This window comes from Stegodyphus dumicola, chromosome X2 (assembly GCF_044657685.1).
Source record: "Stegodyphus dumicola isolate Sdum_Otavi_A_Nest chromosome X2, ASM4465768v1".
Classification (NCBI taxonomy): Eukaryota; Metazoa; Arthropoda; class Arachnida; order Araneae; family Eresidae; genus Stegodyphus; species Stegodyphus dumicola.
The window spans coordinates 141,891,836-141,918,778 of NC_140781.1; the positions used below are offsets into that span (position 1 = coordinate 141,891,836).

At 32.8% G+C, this 26,943-nt stretch overlaps 1 protein-coding gene across 3 annotated transcripts in view; it reads left to right on the forward strand.

The window, feature by feature from the left end:
* LOC118189518 (uncharacterized) overlaps window positions 1–24,525 on the forward strand; it is a 317,844-nt gene extending 293,319 nt beyond the window's left edge. For all 3 annotated transcript variants that reach the window (XM_085809144.1, XM_035360141.2, XM_035360142.2), the window contains one exon: window positions 3,945–24,525. In XM_085809144.1, the coding sequence (XP_085665270.1) occupies window positions 3,945–4,484 (540 nt within the window). In that variant the 3' untranslated portion in view covers window positions 4,485–24,525. The remainder of the gene's footprint in view (window positions 1–3,944) is intronic.
* The last annotated feature ends 2,418 nt before the right edge of the window (window positions 24,526–26,943 follow it).

The following is a 26,943-nucleotide window of genomic DNA, read 5'->3' on the forward strand; positions in this document are numbered from 1 at the left end:
TTCAGAGCTTTGTATTCATTATACATTGGCATTCTGTAATTTCGTCTTGAAAATTTCCTGTAACCTAAAAACTTCATGTAAGTAAAGTCTTCTGTCCAATTTATTTAGTTTGCGTGAAAATTTGGGGATTTCATTAATACACATTAAGTATCATGCAGCAATCTGAATTTGTTTATTCATAGTGTTCATAAACATGCTCATTTGAATTTTGAAAGAAGTAATGTATGCAGAATGACATATATATTGTTTCAGCAAGAGTCCTTTTGGTGGGGAGTGGGAGAACCTCTGAACTACCATGTCTGCACTATGGGGGGGGGAACTGTACAAAAACACTAATTTTTAAAAATCTGAGCTTTGTAAGTTTGCAGATTTATCTTTACAAATGGGTTAAAAATAGCATAATATGAATTATGTGGGAATAAATCTCATCTTTTCTTACACAACTAATGAAAAGAAGACTGTTATTTATTTGATTATGCATCACTTCATTTGTACTTTCAGTCTTAGTTATATACATCTTCATTTTTAAAACTTATTTATGTTTTCCTTGCCTTTATCACCCTGAAAATTCTCTAATTAATTGCTAAATATTTGTCAATATTGTATATGGAAAAGATGTGCCACTCTAAAATATGAATTTGTTTGGCGGGGGTGGGGGAATGCATGGATTTTAATAGAACTAATTATTTTCATGGCAGTAGATAAAAATTCCTAATTTTCAAGGAGTAACAAAATTGTGTTGAAAGTTTTTTTTGCTGCTTTCAAGGTATATGTGGAATGTCTTTAAAACAGAGTTTTATGTGAAAGCTATGTCAGTCTAAGGGGTTTTGTGTTGTCTAATTTTTTAATGAATATTGTATAATTACTATTGAAATTAAGCATGGCAGAATATTGTAATAAAATCAAACCAGGAAACTGGAATAATATAGGAAAAGATATATGCTTGGAATTCTTTGTTGGTCAGACATAGTCTGAAGCAATAATGTGCAGAAATGTGGCAATGTCATGATTTGTTTAAAAATGTACAGAGATAGTGTATGATTTCTGCCTCTTACTATGCAGCATCACAATTTGACTGGTGATAATTAACTGTAAGACTCATTGACTCTTATTTAAAAGAAGAAATAAAAATTAGATAAAATTGTTTAAAATGAAGGTTTCTAAAATATAAACAAAATAATTTGTTTAGTGCTTCAGTGGCTTCGATCAGTTCATTGAAATCTTTATTAAGCATAAAAATCTCAAGTTTTTGAATATAGGTCACACCCACTGCAATATTATTTATGACAAAACGTGTTAAAGACTATATGAGAAGCCATTTTAGAGGTACTGAAGTCACTGTGACATACCATAGATTTTTCAATCTGAAGGAATCTTTATGTTGTATTTATTCATGTTATATCCAACAATGAATAGTATTACTTCTGTTATTGCTTTCAAATAATATTTGTATTATTCTTAAAATTAATCAAGCAGAAGAATTAGTGCTTATTGATAATTGTGTAATTATTTTAATAAAACAAAATTCAAAATTTGTATGCTGATTTGAGTCATTAAAATAAAATGTGACTGAAAAATTCACAAAACAGTTACATGTGTGTTGCATACAAACTAGCTAACATTCACAGATAATATTATGTTGGTTTTATAATATATTTGATTATAAACTTACCCTAAATCTCAGTAATTGGTAGCAAATATGCTAGAAAGGTCAATATCTGATTTTTATCAAACTTATTTGTTAATAATTTATGTTTTGCTCATTTAATATTTCTCATTGCAGCTTACTAATGCTTAGAATTTTCTAACAGTCCACTTTTATGCTCCTAATTTTAATTAAATAGATTTTTTGTTAGATTTAAATGTGCAGCATTTTCCTGATTGCATTGCTATAGACTAGAAAAATATATATTAGTCTCCCCTCCTAACTGAGTCTAAATATTTATTATTTCATTTATGATTATAAATGTTATTTTAATGGTTAGATTATTGGAATTTGGTAAAAGCAGGTGAGGGATTCTTATGTCGAGGTTGGTCTGAGTGAAACTGCCATATGTTCATATCATTGTTGGAGAAAACTACAAAAATCAGCCAAGCAGCCAGCCTGGGTTCGAGCCTGGTGAACTATGAGTATTCAGTAGTTTTAACCACTGACTAGTGTGTTTTTTCTATTGCAGAAGTAGTAGGAATGAAAAAATAGTGTTTCTTAAATTTTTTTACAATGAATTCTTAAGTTAAAACTGCAATTTTGTGCAAGAATGTGCATCATACTACTGTCTTTTAATCACTTTATAACACTTCTTTTAATTAAGGTATATCCAATACAGAAGTTATGTCTATGTTTTTAAAATACTTTTAGTACATATACCTAATAACCTTCACCAAAGAGCTTTAAATCTCAGTTTGGTTTAATATTATTAAGGTTAATGCAGTTCATAATTACTTTTTGAACTTCTCCGCATAACATATACTCAGGACAGAATTTATGTTACAGGAATGGACAATTATTAATACAGGACGGAATTTTATAAATAATAAAATGGATGCAGACTGAGAATGCAGATATTTTCTCTTTTGGTATTACTTTAAGATAATTTTTGTGTTGCATGCAATCTTTGCATTTGAGGTTAAATTTGCATGTATTTTATTTTTTGGAAAGGTTTCTTATCATTTTCTGTTCTAATGTGCATCTGAGGTCTTATGTCATATCTGATATATGTTAAAGTTAAAATACCTGATTGCATTGTGTGTAGATCTGTTTGTAACCCATCTTCTATTAGACAGTAATTTCAGAAAAAAATTGTATGTTTTAGTAGAAAATAGGATTGGAAAACTATATAATGTGAGAGAAGTGAAAACATTTTTTCATATACTAGATCTTTTTGGAGTTACGAGAATTAATTACATTGCTGTACCATCAAGAAATGAAAACAACTTTCTCCGAAGTGGTTTGGTCACGCATTTTTCTTACTAATAAGGTGTTTGAAATTGTAATGAAAAATGTCAGTTTGGAATGAAAGTTTGGAGTAGTAGTTGCATTAGATTATGCAAGGATTGATTTTTTTTAACTCTACATCTGAAAGGTGAAGATCATGGGAGAGATAATAATTTTTCTGAAAAAAGTACATGTTTTGAAGTTATGAACAATCAGTAACAGAATAAAACTATATTATTTTTCAGGGCTTACTATTTGAAAATATCTGCTATTATGTAATAAAAGTGTGTCTCAATAAATTTGAGTTTTTTTTTTTTTTTTTTTTTTTTTTTTTTTACTCATTTGCATTAATGTCATTTAAATGGGTAACTATATTTTTAAACTTTTCCCATGCTGCTACAGTTTATGAATTGTTAAGATTCTTAATTACTTAAAAATTTTTGGTTTTAGATGGACCAAATATTTTTAATTTCTTTACATAAAATAAAATTATCTCAGAAAGCATTTATGTAAATAGTTATTCTCTGTTATGCAGAAATGATCATGAAGAATGAAAATACACTTCAGGAATTGTTAGAATTTTTTTTAAAGTTAATCGTATCAAATGAATATCTTACTGTATGCCATATTTATTCGCATTTTCTCCTTCTCATATAATTTTACTTGTTGCTTTTCAGCATGTGATTAAGAAACTTCTGATATATAGTAACAATGTAAAATGTATGCACAAATAGGGAATTATTTTCTGTAAGTAAACGGAATATGATTGAAATTGTTAAATCTTTTGAAATACCTAATATAATAATATTAGTGTGGTTTTATATGCACTATGCTTATTATTTAAGCCATCTCTTTGGATATTGTATATGCCATATATTTTCCCCCTTCCAATTTTCAAGTGATAAAATTAGTAAGAAAAGGGGGAAAATATGCAAATAAATATGGTATATCATATATTAAATATTATTATTTTAAGACTTCAAACATTTTATATTTTCTGATATTCTAGGCATCTGAAGCAGAGAAACAGGAATTAGAAATATCAGTTGATGAAAACCTTGAAAAAGAAATACTTGAACTTTTGAACTGTATGTTTTGTAAAGTTAGTGATTCTTATGTTAAAGAAGAGAGTGAAAGTGAAACACATTTGTTGGAAACAAATGATTTTGCTGAAAAACCTTCTCATGGAGAGAAACCAGAAATAGATGATGATATTTTAGAAGGAAAGCCAGGTGAAGAAGAGATAATTGGATTAATCTCTGAACCAGATATGGAGATTGAAACAGATCTTCCAAAGTCAGAACCTGAAATGATTGTTATGCGCTCAGGAGGAATTACCTTAAAAGTGAAAGCTGAAAGTCTGAAATCATCTTCAACACGTCCATCTAGTTCAACAAAAGATACAACATCTAGAGACAATATTTCAGAAAGTGAAGATGGTGATGATGATGATGATGATTTCCGTCCACCTACACCAGATCCTAAATTTCATGTAATGCCTCGGGTTAGAAAGGGGAGAGAGTTATCAGGTTTGTGTTGTATACAGTAAGATGTATTTCTATTAGTATATGTAAAAATTCTGCATTGCAGTATTGAAATGATGTGTCTAAAAGTATGCATGCAGTTGTGTGATTGTGGAAAAAAGTAAAAATGTACATTTTGAAGTATTGAAACAATTTATCTTTGAGTGTGCATGTAGTTGTATGGCTGTAGCATGGGGAGGGAGAAAGAAAGAAACTTATTCGAAATTATGTTAAAAGAAATTTTTGATAACTGTCCTGAGAGTTTTTTTCTTTTAATTTATGTAAATAATGTTTAAATGAAGCTCTATTTGAAGTCTTAGAAATTATGTAACTTTTATAGTGCTGAATGCATTTTGTATCATACTTTTCATTTATATTATGTTAAAATATAAAGAAAAATATAGTACCTGAAAATAATTTATAGTTTAAAAATCCGCCATAAGTAGTAATGCAGTTTATTTCCTTTTGTTTTAATCAAGTGTTTTTCCATATTTGTGTGAAGTCTAGGATAAACAAGATTTTGTTCTTCTTATGTAAAATACTTAACAACATCATTGCAAATTATGAATGTGAAATTATTATATTGTGTTGAAATTTTGAAGTACCATATTGATATTGTTGAAGAATCTTATGTTTGTTGTGTAGTAAGTATTCACATGAAATTATTCTATTGCATTCTCCCTCTAAGTAACCCAGTTTTCAGCGTAAGAAATGTGTTACCCATTATTCATTTCCAGTAATACAATTTTATATGTAAATTTTAAACATCTGAAGTACGCAACAGCAGGGAAGCCAGTTAACATCCATAACTGAAAATAAATGTTCGACTTGACTGCTGAAAATATTGTACTTATGTCATAACGCCTGGAGCTAAGACATAGAGCTATATTTAATATTGTGTAAATTTAGCTCAAATACTCTTAGTTGTGGATTTACCCCCTTTTTTATATGAAAAACTATCATCATATCTTTTGTTATATATTAAAATATGACTTATTTGCACAACTGAAATATTTTATTTAACCAAGCAGTGCTAATATGCATATGAAGGACATGTAAGGTATAAAATTTTACATCATTTTTCCTGCAGAATATCATCAGAAATTGTTTTATAAATAATGCCTCCCCCCAGTTGCATAAAAACAAAAAGGCTTATGTACAGTGCTTCTGTTATATTTCTTATGATTTGGTTTCGTATAAGATAATGCCGAACAGACATTTTTTCAATTCAAATTGGATGGTTTTGATTGTTTGTTTAGATGTCTTTTTCAAATAATCTGCGAAAACTTGAAATATTAACATTTAGATCGGAGGGAAATGGGAAAGAAAGATAGTTATAGTTTAAGTTATTGATATTCAACCTGTGATGTAAACGAAATAATTCTTAGGACCTTAGCATGACTATAATTAGTTACATTTTTTTTTAAACTTATTAAGCTGAACTTAATTTTTGATGGTCCAAAACATGTAAATTTAGAGATAGTGTCTTCATAAATGTGCTACAGTAGTGAAAACTAATTGGTTTCTTCAAGATGCACACAGCAGCATCTGGTCATTCAAGATAAAAACCAGATTAAAAATTGCTGAGAACTAATGATCTCAGTGTGTCAGACACAACTATTTGAAATGTTCAATATTCTTTTAAAGCATGAAAACTATTAATGTAAGAACTGATAGTTTTTATAAAAGTTCAAAATGCAGTGGTTTGTTACACCATAATAGGTGTATAATCTAAATAATCAAAAAATTTCTGAAGTAAAATTTGGAGGGGAAGTAATGTATCCAGATCTGTATTACTGTACGATATCCAACATAGTCTATCAACACTTTTTTGCCATTGTATTAATATAGATTTTAACAGATATAAGGGGGGTAGCATTAAATAAATATTTTTGTTTCGAGAAATAAAAATAGCAGCTGTTGAAGGATTGGGTATACCAAATGTTTCAGGCTTTTCCTGTGCACCTCAAATAATGTATTTATTTTACTGGTAGGATGAGAAAACCTGATTTACATAGATTTTTTACATTTTAATTATAATTATTTCCTTTTGAAGTGTTAGAGAAAATAAAATCGAAAAACTGGATTGTTTTTTCTTCCTAAAATGCAGTTTTCTGTGAACATTTTGTATTCCCTTTTAAGCGTTCCTGACTTCATTGTTTATAAAATAAAAAGGACTAATGCTTATTTATTATCTCAAGATAATTAGTTGTTTATGGCTATTGCATCTGTAGTGATTATCCTTTTGTGCAGCTAGCAGTGTTTTTATAATACTGTATTCTTCTCCATATCTCTAACATAGCATGCTATGCTATATGCAGAAGTACAACTCGTATAATGGATTTTTGCATTACACATACATCTGTTACATACATGTATTATGCACACTTTTTTTTTGAATTGTGGTAGTGTTCTTTGTTAATCTGGGTTATTTTGCACATTTTAAATATTTCTGTGATACACAATATGCTGTGTGTTACACATTCAGACATCTGCTGACTATCAAGAACACATTAAGATTCAAACTGTCTGTGTTCATTGGATCTTATTTGTAACTGTAGGATATTGCCATTTTTATTGTATACTCTATTTGCTTTTTGAATCCAAGTTATCTGCATAAATTGTTGAAAACTGTGATCTGGGCAGTGATGAAAGGCCTACTTTACATATTTTGGGTTTGAAGTATTATAATTTGATAGTAATAGAAGAGAATTTAAAATTTTGTGCTTTTCTCAGAGTCATTCAATAATATTTATTAAGTTCCACAAAGGGAAACATGACAGGGTGCTACATAATTTGTATAAGTAAAATCAAAGGTGCCATTATTTTGACAGTGTTCAGGAGTATTTTGTGGAAGCTTTCAGAAGTTAAACTAATGTCACCACATATCCACATGTTTTGAAACTATGTGTACTTGGAATTTATGTAATAGCTGTTATTTGACAGACATGCATTTTGAAGAATAAGTTCAATTTATATTTTCTTAACCTGCTTATGACTTCCTTCGCACTTCCAATGAAAATTTCCTTAGGGAGAAAATCCGACTGACTCCTGTACTGTGAGAAATAGCATTGCTGAATAAATAATTAAAACATTAGGATTATGTGTAGAAATAATGCTTTTATTTCTTTATTTGCTTTTCAGTTTAACTGCAGTAAGATGTATACATAAAGGAAGTATATATCTGTAAACACTTTCAAAGTGTTAAAATGTGTATCATAGCTATGTTATTGCTATGTTTTTTTACAATATCTGGGATTACATTATGTTGGATGTAAAAATATTTTCATAATTAGTTTTTTAATTGTTCAACAAAACAATTTTTCCAGAATAGTTGTAAAGCAAGTGTTTTTTTTTTTTTTTTTTTTTTTTTTTTTTTTAAAAAGAATGGTGTATTTTCAGAACCTTTCAGAAGTTTACTACCAAGTAATTCCACTTGAAACAGTTTTCAGTGGTAAAAGGTAGGCGATTCCTATAAGTACTTCGATTTCTGATATTTGTTATTATGTCATCTTCAAGATTGGAATCTGTTAAATATGCAAAGTTTGAAGTGGGTTGGTGAGTATGGTTGTTACTCATCACAACTTAAAGGCTATATATATATATATATTTTAAAAGTTTTCTTCTATTTACGTGCACAGTTATTAGATTGAAAACATTTTTTTGCACTTTTATATAAAAATTTGATTTATGATCAAAGTGCCCTCAGATATAGGTTTCTTTGAACATTATTTCTTTTTTGGTATATCGTTTGAAATTTTCCCAAAGCATTAGTTCTTCATTTATTTCATTGTGTGACTTCGTGATTATAAATACTTAATTTTATCTTAAATTGATAATTTTTGTCACAAAATCCTTTGACATCATCAGAATTATGTATTGAACTTTTTAAAAAAAAATTTCTGTACATTTCATCAGTAATATGACCGGTCATTAGCGCTTCTTTTCATACGTTTCCATTGCGAAATCAAATATATTTTTACTACTTAAACTGCTGCTACACCGGCTACCCTCCACATGAATTATTTTCTCCATATAACCTAGATTCATCTAATGAATGAATACACAATAGTTGCTAAATATTTATAGGTTACTAATCATTGATACTAGCATAAAATAATGAAAATTAAAACTCCTGTTACTTGCAAATAAACAAATATATAAACATGGTACAGTACAAAGTCCGAAATCCGGACTGATCGGAACTTCTGCGATTCCGAATTTGGGATTTTTCCGGATAATAGATCATCAATTTAAATCTGGTAAGATGGCATGCAGAAATTATACAATTAAAAATATGAAATCGTAATTTATGAAATAAAGAACAGTTATGATCTAAAGGGTATCAAAATTTACAAAAAAAAAAAAAAGCTTAATATTTATTTGTTTACTTTGTTAAACATTTCTTTTAATGTAAGTTTCTTAAGAAGCTTCCACAAAAAATTCAAAAAGTTCCTTTTTCTTTTTTCTTGTGTCATATACAGTGGACTTTGCAATGCCATACTCCTTGCATAATTTTGAGACGGGTATGCCTTTATCCATTTTTTTTTTTTTTTTCAACAATTCCACTTTTATTTAATGGACATCGAAATATGGTTTTGCTGTGTAGATCCTTTGGCAACTCCAGAATTGGAAACTCTTTTCGACATAATCGAAAGCTCAAGCTTAGATTTTATAAAATTGCTGTAATAATAAGTCTGCAAAAAATAATAAGGATCAAATTAGAAGATCAGGGAGCAGTGCAGTCTGCTACATTAACTGAAATGCCTTAGAATCATTAAAGATAATTTTAGTCTAGCTTAATAGCTTCCGTTATACATTATTGGCTGGGTATCACAAGATTGGCGACGAAAGCCAAGTGGTTTCGCTAAATTTAGTCTTGCTCCTTTTGCGTACTGAATTAAGCCTGAATTGTATTAGTTTAGTTATTTACTATACCTACGTTTATTTCTTGCACATGCTTCAAACTAATCCGAGTTCTGAATAAATAAACTCCCACATATATTTAAGGCTTTATCTAAGGCCGGCGCTCGATACCGCCTGGTGCAGTCTCTACGGGTCCTAAATACTGCTAAATAGCGCCTTCCCTAAGTTCTAAATTTTCACTGCGCCTAAACTTTGGATCCCAGTGCATTCCCGAAATCATAAAAAACTTCTCATCCCTTAATTTTGCCGTCAGTGCTTCCCCAAATTCCAAAAATTTTGTCTTCCCTAAATTCTGCCGCCGCTTCTGGGTTTATGCTGAATAACATATCAGTTATTCTTAATTAAAATAGCATTAAATGTAATCTTTTGTTTTAGCCTTTGGAACCGCTAATTCAAAAGTAAATTCTACCATCATGAACCATAGAGATGGATCAGAAGAAACGAAAGGAGGTATTTTCACTGCTGATATTTCATCCATTGTTGATGATGTTTTTGTTTAGTTCCGTTTTCGCATTTTGTCCAAATTCCAAGAAATGATCAAAAGATGTGCGTTGTCCAACGTCGGTCACCAATGTAGAGGTTCCATGGTGAGGTAAGATACAAGTATAAAATATATAAACTTTATTTTACACATCAATAATGACATTCCGATGAGAAGGGAAATTCCCGCTTCATGCACACATTTAGCATATGAAAAGAAATTTTTGTTGAATTTTTCCTCGTCAACATTTCTTAGAGTATTTAAGAAGGTTGCCATACCCTTGTTAATCATTTACTAATATAAAAAAAAAAGTGTGGACATCACTGCATGAGCTATTACTGAAGCTGTCATATACTGATAAACATGCAGTGATGAAAGCAAAATATAATAAAGAACGACTCGGCCAGGTCAGCGTTAGGGATATAAAATAGGTGAATGTTTCGGTTTGAGATGTACGCCAAGACACTCAGCTACGGAGCCAAATTATTAATCTCACAAATTTATGCGTACATGATAGTTTTTCCATAACGAGGTATTTTATTTAGCGCCTAAGTGAAATTAAGAATCGGAATTTTTAAGTGAAAATCTCCACATGTTTTATTAGTGAAGGAAAAATCAAATGCGCATGCGTATTATTATTATTATTATTATTAATATGGCTTGGAGGTTCGGATTTTAGATTATTCTAGGTAATGGACGTCCGGATTTCGGACTTTGTGCTGTAGTAACTAGCGGTTAGGTGCACATTTAACAACACAGTTCTGCAAACTATTATTCTACTCTGATAACGAACTGATATTTTCATAATTAACTATTTTTTAAATTTTTGTCAGAGGATAGTCAAAGTTAATGTTTAATAATGTTAACAAATGAATGTAATTGGTGCCTAAAATTATCTCATTAGCAGCTGGTCAAAGTATCTGGATATTCTTGTAAAGGGTACACATAGTGTAACTCAGCTCTTATACATTGTCTTTTAACCCTGTTGCATTTTCCTTTACACAAGTTTGGTTCACATGTTGAGCGTCATATAATTCAAATAAATATCATTCAGGGACAAAAAAAGGACATAGTAATTATAGAAGTTAATTAACTAATTTAACTCAAAATGTTACATCTTTACATTCCTGGTTTCTTCTAAAAAAATAGTTTTCTTGCCATGCTCGTAATTATTGAATTTTCATCACAATAATGCTTGATGAAATTTCTTCCTGTTTACATTAAGTAGAAACTTCTTGCTTCAGTTTTCAACATGTCCGAGTAATTCTATCCTGCTTTAATTTGTATGAAAGAGACTGCAACAATAACTGATGATTAATTTTCAAATATTAATTTTTCTGGGCAGATAAATCACAAAACTTAGATAAATCACGGAAGATAATAAATTCTCATCTTCCATTGGATAGTTAATTTATGCATCTGCTTGTTATGCATTCATCGATGAAATAATGTTATTCACCGTTAAAATTTCGAACGAAATCTTCAGTGTCTATTTCTTGGTCTGTATTAATATCATACCTGTTTTTAGTAACTGCACAGTTATACTTCATTACTATATGTTTTTACGTATGCAGTCACTAAATATCCTATCCTGCTTAACCTACTCAGGAAACAAACTGCAATTTCTTCGTTTGTGCTTTACAAACAGTAGTTGACAGGTGATCAATTCAAAGATTTTTCGACATTAGTTTTGATTTCATGTGTATTGAATATTAACTAGATTACATTAAATATAAAGAGCTGTTAGTGAATCAGTTATTATATTGCATTGAAAATTTTGTATGTCAGAAACATATTAAATAATATGTTTATTCGCGTATTCTCTTGCCCTAGCTTTTCAAATTCAGAAAATTTTAAAAATACACACATAACATTCCATTTCCGCAATGCTTTCAGAGAGCAGAATGGAAATCTGGAAAAGGATCTAAAAATTACAGGAACGATTCATGAACGGAAAATGATGCCGAAACAAAAACTCGTAATAGTCTCATAGATAATTAATTGTATCATAGGGTGCACGGAAAAACATGAATGTCGTCCGATTGAATGAAAGAGCGGCTTTAAATTGAATACACCCGTCGCCCAGATGCTCATATACATAAAAAATCACTGCTTCTGTTACTAAAGTCACTGCTTCAGCGTGCATCTCATGTGAGATATAAAAAAAAAAGGAAACCGAACTAATACCGTTCCAGTCATCATTCGCAGAGGACTTACATCACTTCTTTAAACATGAAACGTTTTACGGAATAAGCTTTTCAAAGACTTTCTCTGTAAGTTTTATAGCGAATGGATGTGAGCAGGCTCTCGTAAGTTTGCTAGAACTGGAAAGTTTGAGAGAAATTTCATAGGATTGATATGCTGGTGGATTTTTTATACATAGGCTTTATACCATTTCTACAAATATGGGATGTATCAATGAATAAACTGTTCAAAGATTATTTCCGTAAGTTTTATAACAAATGAATGTTAGCAAGCTCGCCAAATTTTACTAGAACTGAGAAAATCCAGAGACCTTTCATTGAACTGATATGTTCGTGGATTCTGGATACACGGATTCTGATTAATGAAGCAATAATTGTGAAGAGCTTCGAGGAAACGGGAAAATCTAATGCTCATGATAGCTCTAAAGACCATTGCACGTGGAAAACAGAATGAAATGTACGACTTGCTAGCTGTAGCACTAAAAGGCTGAATGTCGTTCGACTTAGTGAGAGGGAGTGATTCGAAATTAAACGGATCCGTTGGCTAAATGCTGTTCCGCATCATAAGTCATTTGTTAAACAGCTTCTGCGGGGACCTTGTGAAAAATGTTAAAAAATATTAACAGCACTTCCTGTAATCATTCCAGAAGGACTCATATCATTTCTATAAACATGGAACGTATCAGTGAAAAAACCAACTCAGAGACGATCTCCATAGTGTTTATAAGGAGTAGATGTCTGACGACTTGCCTTATTTTATTAGAACTGGAAGAATTCCGAGACATTTCATTGGAATGATATGCTTATTGACTTGACAGGCATGATTCTCATTGATTAGGCTATAATAGTGAAGACATTCAAGAAAAAGGTAGTATCTAAAGAGCTTGCTGTCTCTAAAGACCACACATGGGAAGAAAGATTGGACGGTGATGGCGACGACTTGAAAGTTGCAGAACTGAAAGGCTGAATATTGTCCAACTTAATAAAAGATTGGCTCGAAATTGTATGGACCCTTCGGCCAGGTGATCTTGTATGTAAGAATTCACTGCTAATGTTGGACAGCTTCTGCATACATTTTGAGAGAGGTGTAAAAAAATAATGAACGGGTTTAACACCGTTCCAGTGATCATTCCAGAAGAATTTACAGGTTCTGCAAACGTGGAATGCATCCGAAAATATTACTTTCAAGGACTACCTCCGTAAACTTTAAAACTAGTGGATGCCAGTATACTCGATTTTTTATAAATAGTAAAAAAATCCAGAGACCTTTCATTGCAATTAATATTCTCGTTAATTTTAGATACATGGTTTTTGATTAGCAAAGTAGTAATGAAGATCTTCAAGAAAATGGGGATATCTACCGGTTTTGATTATTCTAATGACATTTGCACGAGAGAAGACAGACTAAACGGTGATGATAACAACTTGTGAATTGTAGCACTTGAAAGGCTGAATGTTGTTCAACTAAGTAGAAGAGTGGCTGGAAACTGTAAGGATCCGTCGGCCAAATGCCTTTGTACATAAGTCACTGCTAGTGTTGGACAGATTCTGCGGACACTTCATGGTAGATGTAAAAATATAAATGAACAGAGAAAACACCGTTCTAATCATCATTCCAAAAGGATTATTTCTGGAACTAGGGGTCGTATAAATGAATAAACCGTTCAAAGCCAATCTCTGTAAGTTTTATAACGAAACGATATCAGTGATGTCGGCCAGTTTTACTAGAACTGGAAGAATCCAGAGACTTTCATTAGAATGCTATTCTTGTGAATTTTCGATTCATGGTTTTGATTAATGGAGTAGTTATAATGAAGAACTTCATAAAACTGGGATATTTACTTTTTTCGTTGATTCTGAACATCACTGCATGAGGCAAGACAGACTGAATGTTGGTGGCAGCGATTTGAAATTTGTAGTGCTGACGAGCTTAATGTCGTCCGACTTAATAAAGGAGTCACTCGGTATCGTATGGACTCCTCGCGCTAGACGCTCTTGTTCATAAGAGGTCAACGTTGGTGTTGAACAGCTTCTGCGCTCATGAAGCATTAAAAAAAAGGAAACGCCGTTGCTGTGATCATTTCAGAAGTGCTTATATCATCCCTGCAACTAGGGGGACACACATCAATGAATAAACAGCTCAAGCATTACCTCTGTAAATTTTAAAATGAGTGGATATGAGCTTGCTCTCCTAATTTTACTAGAACTGGGAAAATCCAAGGACCTTTTCCATTGCACTGATATGCTCGTGGATTTTGCAATCATGGTTTTGATTGATAAGACAATAATAGTGAAGACCTTCAAGAAAAGGGGGTATCTAATGTTCTTCATGGCTTTCAAGACCATTGCATGTGGGAAGGCATTGAACGGGGATAGAGACGACTTGCAAATTGCAGAGCTAAAAGGCTGAATGTCGTCTGAACTATTACAAGAGATTCTCAAAATTATATGAACCCGTCGTGTACATAAATCACTGCTCATGTTGGACAACTTTTGCGTGCACATCATGAGAGATGTAAAAAGATAAATCAACTGAACTTGACACTGTTCCTGTCGCCATTCCAAGAGGAGATAGATCAGTTCTACAAACATGGAATGTATCGAGGAATTAACCATTCAAAGACTTTCTCCATAAGTTTTATAAGGAATGGATGTCGGTAGCTTTACTAATTTTACTAGAAGGGGAAAAAATCTTAGAGACCTTTCATTGGATTGAAATTCTCTTGGATTTAGATTCATGGGTTCTGATTAATAATGTAGTAATAATGAGGACCCGTCTGGGATATAAGAAAATGTGCTTATCTACTGGTCTTGATGAATCTGACTACTCTTGCACGAGAGAAGACAGACTGATCTGTGATGTCGACGACTTATAAGTTACAGCACTGAAAAGCTGAATGTCTTAGGAGTTGATGAAAGATTGGCCCGAAATTATATGACCCATCGGCCATGCTCCTCTACAGAAGGAGTCATTGCTAGTTTTGAGGAGCTTCTGCAGGCATCTAATGGAAGATGTTAAAAAACAAATGAACATTCATCTTTCCTTCGTACAACAATTTTGCAGTCATGGTACGTATCGGTTACCAAATCCATCGAAAACTATCTAGGTAGGTTATATACCGAGTGGATGTCGGCAGACTCATTATTTTATTAGAACTGGTAAAGTCCAAAGATATTACATTAGATTGATATGTTCGTGGATTCTGTATGCATGGGTTCTTACTGATGAGGCAATAACAGTGATGAGCGTCAAGAATGCTCATTGTGGTTCTGCAGACTATTGCACGTGGGAACAGAGCCTTTTAGTGATGGCAACAAATTGCGAGTTGTAGCATTGAAAGACTGAATATCGTCAGACTTAACGAAAGAATCGCTCGAAATAATATGTACCCGTTGGCTAGATGCTCTTCTAGCCACTTGCGCTAAAAAGACGTGCCACGTACGTCGAGATGCTTTTGTCTCAAACCGCGAGCGACGTGAACACCACGTCGATAGGCATCTATTGCAAAAATGAAAATAACGTGGTGCACACGTCGCCTAACAACGAGATTGTTTATTTCTCAAGTTACAGCTCTGGATTGCACTCGCAGACGCGGAGCGGCGTAAATGAGACACTTTACTGCTTGTTATATTGTAGAGCAAGGCACCGCAACCGTGAAGATTAGTCGTAGCGCAAGTGGTTAAAGGAGTCATTGCTAGTTTTGGCCAGCTTCTGCGTATATCGCTTGTAAGATGTAAAAAGAAGAACAGAACGAACAGCGTTCCTGTCGTCATTCCAGGAGGACTTAAATCATTTCTGCAACCATGGGTCCGACCAGTGAATAAACCGCTCAAAGCCTTTTTTAACGATTGGGTATCAGCAGGGTCGCATAATGTAGTTTGAACTGGAAAAATCCAGAGATCTTTAATTGGATTGATATACTCGTAGACTTTAGATGTATGGGTTCTTAATAGATGAGGCAATAATAGTGAAATTTAGTGAATTAGCAAAACAGTGAAGAGCTTCAAGAAAACGGGGCTAGTTAATGCTCTTGATGGTTTTCAAGACCATTGCGCTTGGAAAGAAAGATAGAACAACCTGCAAGTTTCAGCACTGAAAGGCTGAGTTTTGTCCGATTTAATAAAAAAAAAAAATGTTTCGGAATTGTGTATACCCGTTGGCCAGATGCACTTATATATAAGAATTCACTGCTAGTATTAGAAAGCTTCGACGATACTTCATGGGATATGTAAAAAATTAATTACCAAAGTAAATACCGTTTCAATCATCATTCCAAGGGGACTTGCATCCGTTCTGCAACCAGAACATATCAATGAATAAATAGTTCAAATACTTTCTAACGATTGAATATGTATAGGCTCACATTGTTTTACTGGAAGTGCAGAAATTCAGAGCCCTTTCATTGAACTAATATGCTCATGGATTTTGGATTAATGGTTCTGATATATTAAGCAGTCGTGGTGAAGAGCTTCAAGAAGACCGCGATTTCTATTCATCGGCCATTGCGGGAGGGAAGACAGGCTGAGCGGTTATGGCGACGATTTGTAGTACTCTGAGACTGTATGTCGTCCGACCTTATGAAAGAGTGGCTCGAAATTGTATGGAGCAGTTAGCCTGATGCCTTTTTCATAAGGAATCATTGCTAGTGGTGGGCAGGTGCAGACATCTCATGGAAAAATGTAAAAAACAACTGAACGAAAGGGACACCGTTCCAATCATTATTTGATGAGGATTTACAGCAGTTCTGGAAATATGAAAGGTATGAGTGAATAAACTGTTAAAAGACTGCTTCCTTAAGTTTTTTAACGAGTGGAAGTGTACAGGCTCGCCTAATTTTACTAGAACTGGAAAAAAGTCCAGATATCTTGAACTGGATTGGCATACTCGTGGATGCCCGGATTCTGATTAATGAAGCAGTGATTGTAAAGGGTTCCCCCCAAAAAAAACATGAATATCTAATAGTTTTCATGGTTCTTAAGACCATTGCACATGTCGGGACAGACTGAATGGTTTTAGCAACGACTAGCAACATACATTTGTTTGAGCAGCATTGGACAAGCTTTTGCCTTAGGAGTAGCAGCGGAGAGTAATAAGATCGATTGAGATTCAAGGTATAGGGAAGTAGAAGTGAAAATGATTTTTTAGATATTGTAATTTTGATATTGCTATGTGTTGTTTCTGAAATGTAGATTTCTTTTAAATAAGTAATATTTTGGTATTTACCGATAGTTTATCCGTGAGTTCTTTTAATTCTTTATGTTCTTATTGTAGAAACGCTCTTCGTAAATTGAATTATTTGTTTACTTCCCCCTCTCGATTTTCCTTCAATAAAACTAATAAAGAAGGGGAGCATAGACGAGTAATTTCGATATTTGTTTTCAAATAAAACCAGAAAGAGAGAGCTATGCAAAGAGTTCTGTATTCATTTCACCATTGCTCACTAATCCGAATAGTTTAATATTTTGCTGCAGTCAAGCAGCAGCAGTATCACTATTTGCCGCTATTCGCGATGTATAGAATAATGAAAAATCTTGTTAGTACATTCTATAGCCATAAATCAATTCAAATGACTGATTTTGGCTGCTAGCCTAAATTTGGACTCCAGCATGTCGGGAAAACTGAAATCTGTTGTGATGGCGCGATATTCCGTGAAAAGCTTTAAGAAGTGTGATTCTTATAAATGCTTCATTAAAGCATCTTCCTTGACTTCAATTTTTTGATATTTTTTTAACACATTCTATTTAATCGTGTGTCATAAGACATTTTATGTTGAGCAAAGCTCGGGGCTTGCGGCAGGCTACTCGATCAGTGCTAGTAGTTTTGCCTATCTGTAAATCAAGGAACATACCATTTACGAATTCGTTGACGCTGAAGGCATAGGGGGGGCTACTTCCTGTTTCGACCAACAATCAGCTAAAAGAAAAAGGCTTTGGAGCTGTATGGAACAAACCATTCCTGCATCATGGTTAGATGTTAACGTATTACTTCTTCAAGAGATGAGAATTTATCAATACCATAAACAAGTTATCGGGTAATGCCTGTTTTATATGTGAAATATAGACCGGAATGCACATTTTCTGAGGTAATGGAGGGAGGTTGTGGCGGTCTCAGACGTTCCCTAACTTACTACTGTTACTTCGTAACACAATCTAAACAAAATATGTGTAAGTCTCTAATAATCAGACTGGATCGAATGTAAAGTAATAAACAGAGGAGCGTTATTCCACACAACGTTTATTGACGAACACCCAAAGACGAACTGATACATATACATAATTATGACATCACAGTTTCTTTTTACGAACACTACCTCCATCTATTGGCAATCTAAGGATGCATAAGCGTAAACTTAACACCATCTATTAGTGAGATTGGAAGATGCGGCGCTGCGAGTGTGAGGCAGTGATATTGACGATGGTACAAAATCTTGCAAGTCGAAGTGAGGTCTGTCGCGTAGAAACCAGTCATCGTGTCGCCAGACCAAAGCACACCGATTGCCCATAGAAATCATCGCACAATTCCACGCTGCCATCTCAGCCAACTACATCACATAATTGTCGACTAAAAGCACACATTTCGCCCCACAGCGTAACGGCGAAACCATTAGCTCAATGCCTTAATCACGGCCACAAGCACAACGGGCGCGTTCGCGTCACTATGCGTGCTTGCTGTCTTTCAGTTACGGTGCCGATCAAGTGAAGGAACAACGAGGAGGCTTTGCTTGCGTCCCAGAAAAGGCATCATTCCAACTCCGGTTACAGTAAAAGAGTTGTCTGTTTTGGCAGAATTTTCTTGGAGGAGCATGCTGTATTTCATTTATTCCGAGGTTCTGATCTTGATCTGAGCAGAGCGCAAAAAGAAACATCGCTATTCTGTAGCACTTTCTCCCGGTAAACATCCCATTTAAAAACTCTAAGTTGTTTGTATTAACAGCAAATGGTATTTATTACCAAATATAGATGCCGTCACGACATTGGTGAGGTCCTAAAACTAACGCTGGCAATACAGTACCTTCTACTGTCTGTCGTAGGAGTAGCAAGACTTTTAGACCAGTTTATAAAATCAACCTCTGAATGCAAAACGGCAGAAAATACCTACTAAAAAATGCTCAGGTTTGCTTTCGTTAATACTGCAAACAACATTATGTTCAAATTTATTGCGACACCATCTAAACATGGTCTTTCTCAGGTGGGCTTATCTGTTCTAGATGGGGAAGTTGAGAAAAAAAACCGAACTTATGGGGATATTAAAAAGGATCCTGAAAGTTCGAAAACTTTCTAAAAGTCGTTAAACCCCTAAACACGTTATTTTCAAACTTTATTAAATATTTACAAGCTATAAAATTAAATTTGCTTGGAATTCCTTTGCTGTTTGTATGATGCAATATTCAACTAGTTTAACGTAAATTTACTCAGTGTATCCCAAATATTTACATTATTTATGTAATATATATTAATTCAGAACATGATACCTGCAATTATCATTAACATTAACTTAACGTCATTTGAATTCATTGTTAGTTTAAATGATACTTTCATTTTTATTTACTGATTTGGTTTAACTTCTGTATATTCAAACCGAAAACCTATACCTTTGTATTCAAAATAAATTGGGTATTTTAATGTAGTCGCTTAATGTTTTGAAATTTTCTGTGAGGATATTTTGAAGAAAACTGCTGGATACAAAATTACTCTTTGACTTGCTAAGAATATTGTAATTAATTTATACCACTCACATCAAAATATATGAGAAAGGTTATTAGTTGCCAAATGCTCATTAATTAGTAGATTGCATATATCAGTAATGTAAGAATTTTTTTCTCATTTCCGATTCTTAATTTTTTTAATAATTAATACGTATGCGTTCTCATAAGTCATTCAAATTTTTATGGGAAAAATGCTGGTAGCTGTAAAATTGTATCAATAAGAATCAATAAAGGAAAATAGTATCAGTAAAGAATCTATAAATACAGAATATCAGTTATATTTAGCTTCTTGACAACGTATTTATGGCCTGCATTAGCACTGGCAAAGGTTTTTAAAACAATTTCAAATGACAGTCAATTTTCGATTTCTCGAAGCATTTTGAGTTGAAAACATATAATAAACATAAACAAACATCTGGTCATTGAGAAAAACGTTCCAAATTTCCTTTTTATGAATTAATGCATATACTACTTGAAACACAGTGCCACACGAAATAGTTTATGATAATAAAAAAAGGCGAAAAAAGAAAATTTTTATATAATTATAATAGAAGCACTGAAATGTGATGTAAATCAATGAGTAGTGAAAAATTATGTTTTATATGTTTGTAAGTTTTATGTACATATTGAACACAGGATATGGCAAGTAATTAACAGTGTTAGGCAAACGAAGCATACAATTAATGTAGGTTGTTGTGCACATGTTTTCGTCTTGATCTCTGTCATTGTTTTTATTTCAATATAATACTAAAATGATATACGTGAGATGAGGTGATTGACAAGAAGCTGAAATTTTCGTCGTTCTCGATGAAAAGTTCGTGAATCTGACCTACCGACAGTGTATTGGCATGTCTTTCGTTCTCATTAAAAATTGCTAAAGCTTTTGACATTCGAAGTGACTGAATGCGATATACTGAAAGTCACCATGCTTACTTGCAGCATCTTTGTTGTTGATTATTTCAATATTAGACAAAACCCTGTTTTCATTTAGTTAGTTTTCAATTCTCAGAAGCCACTGTGATCTTAAATTATATGCGAAAAGAAAAGTGTATTGAAATAATAAAAATACTCAATATTAGTGATATTTTCATTCAAAAATGGAATAATGATATACTAAAGTACTTAATTTAATGTTTGTTGTTGTGTTGCAGGACTGATATACAGTTATAATGAACTCTGTATGCCTAATATTGTATGTTACCTTGTTTTTCAACAGCTCTGAAAATCTGACTGTTAAATCATATTTTCATAATTAATAGAGCTGCTATTGTAATAAAAAATGTGAGAATATTTTCTTGACTAAGCTTAATATATTATTGTATGTGTTGTCTCAACTAGGAAGTATTAATTAATCTAAGAGATGATTATAATATTTTTTAATAGACTCGAGTTTTTATGTAATGTAATCAATCAGTGTTTTTAACGGATTAGTTTTCTTTATGTTTGCTCATAATGCAGCAGTCATTTGTGATAATTGTAGTTTTTGCTCAAAATAGTTAAACTTTTATTTTATGCAAAAGAGATTATTTATAATTAATCTAAGAGGTGATTTTTATTAAAAAATTACTCAAATTTTTATGTAATATAATCAATCAATGTTTCTAACGGATTAGTTTCTTTCATTTTTGCTCATAATAAAGCACTCGTTTGTGATAATTGTAGTTTGTGCACAAAGTATTTAACCTTTTAATTTATGCAAAGATTATCTATAAATAATTTTTATTGTTAATGGTACTGTGTAAGTCGCTGCGTTTAATTGCGTTGTAAATCTGTACATGCGCTTTAAAAATTTTAATTAAATTTAAATGAATTATACGAATTATTTATTTTTTAATTTCAAAAGAGCGTGATATATTTTCAAAGTCAGTTATGAGCTTTGCATTCGTGCTATATGTAGATATTTATAAAAGTTTATTTATGACATACTTTTAGCGCTTTCTTTATTTCAAATTAAATGAGCATTTAATTGTACAGTTAAACCTCGGTTCACGAATTTAATTCGTTCTTAAAGCTACTCATCAACTTAAATGTTCGAAAACCGAAACAATTTTTTCCCTTAAGAAATAATGTAAAATGGATTTATTTGTTCCTGACCCACAGTTGATTGTTCATTTAAACATTATAACAGTACTAATTCAGAAGTCAAACAACAAAAATCAGCGTTATATTTTCAAAATTTTCACAGGACTAGTTTTGATGGTTTTATCGAACCGCCATCCTCAGCTGCAAAACCGCAAATGAACGAGATAGGGTACAATGATTAGATAAGAAAGCCTGGACAAGAATAAGCAAGTGGCGCCATCTGTTGATGAAACCAGAACTAAAACATAATTTCTTTAAAGGCCGAAGGCAAAGATGGATTGGAATTAGGATCGTTAACTAGAACAGAAAGATTTTTTTGAATGTGAAATGCCTGTAGAAAATCCAGTTCTCCAATGGAAAATGTTTTTTGAATAAATTTTTGAGCAGAAAAATTGAAAGTGTGGTTTTCGGACCAACAATGTTGAGCAACAGAAGACTTTTGTGTTTCCTTTTTTCTAACATATGCCTCATGTTCCTTGACGCGAAATTTTAAGGCTCTCTTAGTTTGGCCAATGTAAATTAAACCACACTGGCAAGGAATCCTATAAATACCCCAGGAATTCATATCCGGAATGGGGGTCCTTGAGTATGGAACTCGGAATTTTATTGATTGGGAGAATAAACGACCCGAAAGTTAAATTTGTGCAAAATATGTGCGACTTTATAGCTAATTGATGGAAATAATGTCATCAAAAAACATCTTCCATTGGAGAACTGGATTTTCTAGAGGTATTTCACATTCAAAAAAATCTTTCTGTTCTAGTTAACGATCCTAATTCCAATCCATCTTTACCTTAGGCCTTTAAAGAAATTATGTTTTAGTTCTGGTTTCATCAACAGCTGGCGCCACTTGCTTATTCTTGTCCAGGCTTTCTTATCTTATCTAATCATTATATCCTATCTCGTTCATTTGCGGTTTTGCAGCTGAGGATGGTGGTTCGGTAAAACCATCGAAACTAGTCCTGTGAAAATTTTGAAAATATAATGCTGATTTTTGTTGTTTGACTTCTGAATTAGTATTTGTTCGGCGTGTTGTTGTGTCTTAATTATAATAGTACTTTAAGCACAAGTGCATAAGCCGGTGGAAATCATTAAACAGTAAAGAAAAAATATAAAGACACTATTAACAAATAATTTTAAATGTTTCTGAAGTAAGACATTGCACTGTCATTAAAAATGCTTATGATGTAGGTTGCTACTGCTTTATCAGGGTGATATCACTACATGACATCTTTCTATTTTATCCCATTACATACAAATTTCACAGATTAGAGAGTTAAGATAATTTTTTTTCTTCTGAAGACCTTTCTTACACAGTCGCCTTTTGTTGCTGCTTTTGAAATTGTTGCAGTTCTTTCTCATTGAACTTTTTTTATGGTCTTCTCGTAGCTTCTTTATGTCTAGATTGTTACCTTCCCAGCCCATGGTTTTATCTAGAAACATATCACAGATTAAAAGAAATTCTGACTGTAAATGATGAAAATGTGCTCAAAATATTGATGCTCAAAATCTCTGCCTGCATCCCAATCTGGCTACGATTTCTTTCATCCCGAATTGATGGCTGTTTAAATAATTTGTTACCAGCTCTTTTTTAATGAGAGTTAAGCAACAGAAAATAGAATAGTGATGTTATCTGAAGTCCTTAAATGCTAATTGTGTGGCATAGGTTACCTCAAAATAACTCTGAAGGTCACTTGTTGCTGACTTGATTGCTCCTAACTCCAGATATCACTCGTCATCAGATAATTTGTTCATGAAGTGAGACATTCGTGATCCGAGGTTTCATGTATTGAAATTTTTGTTCTCAGATGTACTTTTACTGATAAATTTGTATTAAGACTATAACGCAGTGTATCATTTTACAGCCATAATCTAAATGTGCAAATGTGACTTTATTATTCAAAGCTTCATAACCATAATATGCAAATGTATGTACTTTTACTGATAAATTTGTATTAAGCCTATAACGCAGTGTATCATTTTACAGCCATAGTCAAAATGTGCAAATGTGACTTTATTATTCAAAGCTTCATAACCATAATATGCAAATGTGACGTATATGATGTCATTATTCATAGTTTCAGAACCGTGATTTGCAGTGTGACGCATATGATGCTATTCAAAGCTTTTTTTCCAGTGCTACTGAAATATTGATATAATTTTTTGTTAGACTTTAATTTTGATAATTAATAATACGCCTTAACTTTCGAATGGTCATTTTAATAATTAATTTTGCATTTTGCTTATCAGTTTTTCCAGAATTCTTGAGCATATCACGTGATGTCTGTTACATATAATTTTTTTTCTTCTTTTTTTAATAACAAGAATGCAAAAATGCGTTCATTTGTAAAATAGTACAAATACTAAGAAAGAGTACTATTTAATTTGTTGTGCTTATTAAATAAAGTATTTATATGATCTTTGTAATAAATGTATTATAAGTTTATTAAAGTTGTACATTTTATTGAATAAAAAATATTTTTATTCTGTTATTCTTTTAGCAACCTATTACTCAATTTCCTTCAAAATGTAAAATTTCATTCCTAAATATAAAATTAGTATCTGTAAACAAAACTGTGTTTTGAGTTTCTTAACGATACATGTAACATTGTTCTTCAATTTCGATGTACAAACTGAGAGAAAGTAAAAAAGAAGTGCAAAATTTCAATGTGTAGTGTGTTTATTGTGTAATGTGCTTAGTATATTCTGTTAAGCATTGAATATTTTTGAAATTCTATATGAAGGAAATATCTTCTACCTGACATTTTGTAAAAACCTGTTATTGATATTTTTCCCGATGATCATATCCTTTATGTGAACTAACCATTTACTTTCTTTATTCAATATTTCAGTTTCATCTGGTCCTAAATTAATTAAATCAATTACTCAGAAAGGAAATATTGAAACATATTTTCTGAATAATGTTACTTTAGATCAGTTGCAGTCTGGATCGTCTGAGTTCTCTTAAGTTCAGCAACCGAATCATTTACTGGTATTACCTCCTTATAAGTTATTTTTAGATTAGATTATTTGAGTATGGCAAAGCACACGAGGGTTATGTGCCTAAGAGGAGGACTTTTTAAGCGAAACGGACACATATTCGCTTCACACGGGAAAAATCATGGGAAAAAAAAAAAAAAAAAAAGAAAAAAAAGAAAAACCATGCAGCAAGTCCGTTCTCTTAAACTCGGACCCCTGCCACCATTCAGCGGCTTTTACCCTTCGGTCATTGGTATCGCCCCTTTTGAGTATTAATTTTACTACGTCCTTGGGACTGTAATGCAAAAGAAATCAACTTGACGTCTTACTTCAGATCATTCTGTTTTATTAAATTACGGCAAAACATACTAATGCTGTTTGCCTAAAGGCAGGGATGTCTTCGTGGAAGACTTTCTATCGGAAAATCGGCTCGTATTCACATTGCATATGATGAAAAATCGTGCGTTAAAGAGATACAACTTTCCCTTTCTCCAACTACACTTTCGGATCGCTAGCTTCATTTGTAGTTAATACTAAATTAATATCAGGTCAGAAACTGAACATTGTTATCCACTGAATTTTGTATAATATGATCCGTTAGGTGTGACTAATGGCAGTTTTTCTTTCTGAACGTTGCACGCTGTTCGCAGCTAAGATTACGTTAATTTTCTCTGTACTTTGTGCATCAGACTTCGTACCTGCATCAAACCACGATACTTCAAACAATCGACTGGGTATGTTCGTCATAGTGAAACGAAGAAACGATTTAGAGCTGTCTTAAAATAACATATAACTATTTTTTTTTTTTTTTTCAAATGCGTCTGAATGAAAACTTTGTACACTACAGAGAATAATTATAAGTCAGAGATATTTTAAGGAAAATCCTCAGACTGGTATTGTTGAACATAATATAAAACTTCTGACCGTAGAGTCCAGTAAAAGGACTCAGAATTGGAATGCATTGATATATTTTTTTACACTTGTTTTGCCATCCGGGGAAGTATTTCTTGCTGAAAGTAACACACTTTTAAGAACGACTATGTAAGTTCTGAAAAATCAGGGATAAGTCTTGGTTTTCGATACCGTTAGCTCTTTTGTCACATGTTACTGAATATGGGAAGTATCGGAAAAGCCTCTTGGCTTTCAACGCATTAGTCTTATAGGGAAATGCAATTCGAAAGGGTCAGATCACGTGAAGGAATGACATAATCTCCTTTTCTGTCCTGCCCTCCCCCTCCAAAAAAAAAATTTGCTGCAAATTGAAAAGCCTTGTGGCATTAGACCTTGTCACCAACAAGAAATGATGACTTTTTTTTTTGCGTTTACTGTTTACTTACAGAACTTCGTTATTATAAATGTTTCAGGTTAGGTTAATTGATTAAGGTAAAACGCACGAGAGCTATCTCCTAAGGGGAAGATTTTCTAAGTAAAATTGGCTCTTATTTACATTGCATAGGAAAAAAAAAAAGAACTACAAAAACGTCTTTGCAACTAGCCTATTCGCCGAGCTTTGAACCCGAGTCGAACTACCAATGTTCAGCGATGTCACCCGCTTGGGCAATTGGTATGGAAATGTTTTTGAATTTGAACAGAAGTAGCAAAATTTAGTACCTTCAGGGAGAAATTCCTTATCAAATAAGGCTTTCAGGGATGCCTTATTTCATGCGGAATATATGATAAGTTCTTGCATCAAACCATCTTTGCCTGAGCAACCCCGGACGCTGTCACTGCCGGTTTTAACGCTTTATTTAGGACACCCGTTTTCATCGCTTCGGCTTTGCATTTCGGAAAGTTAGGACCATGATCCGCCATACTGATGAGGTCTCTGCAAACCTGTAATCGTACCTGCCTTTAGTCTGGCATCAAATTTCTGAGGCTGGAATCGAAAGCGAGTTTAGAGCTTTTCCAGAACCTGAATCACGAAAAGGTGGGCAGTTTTTTAATTGATGGCTTTTTTCGCTTTTGACGCCTTAATAACTGAAAAGCAGCTTACTCGGCCTACGCTGCTTGTTATTTTGTTCTCGGCCTCTGAAGATGCGATGTAAGCCGTTTGCACATTGTTACAACAGCGAGCGGGCGACAATCAGTTACCAAACTTTGCTGTCAG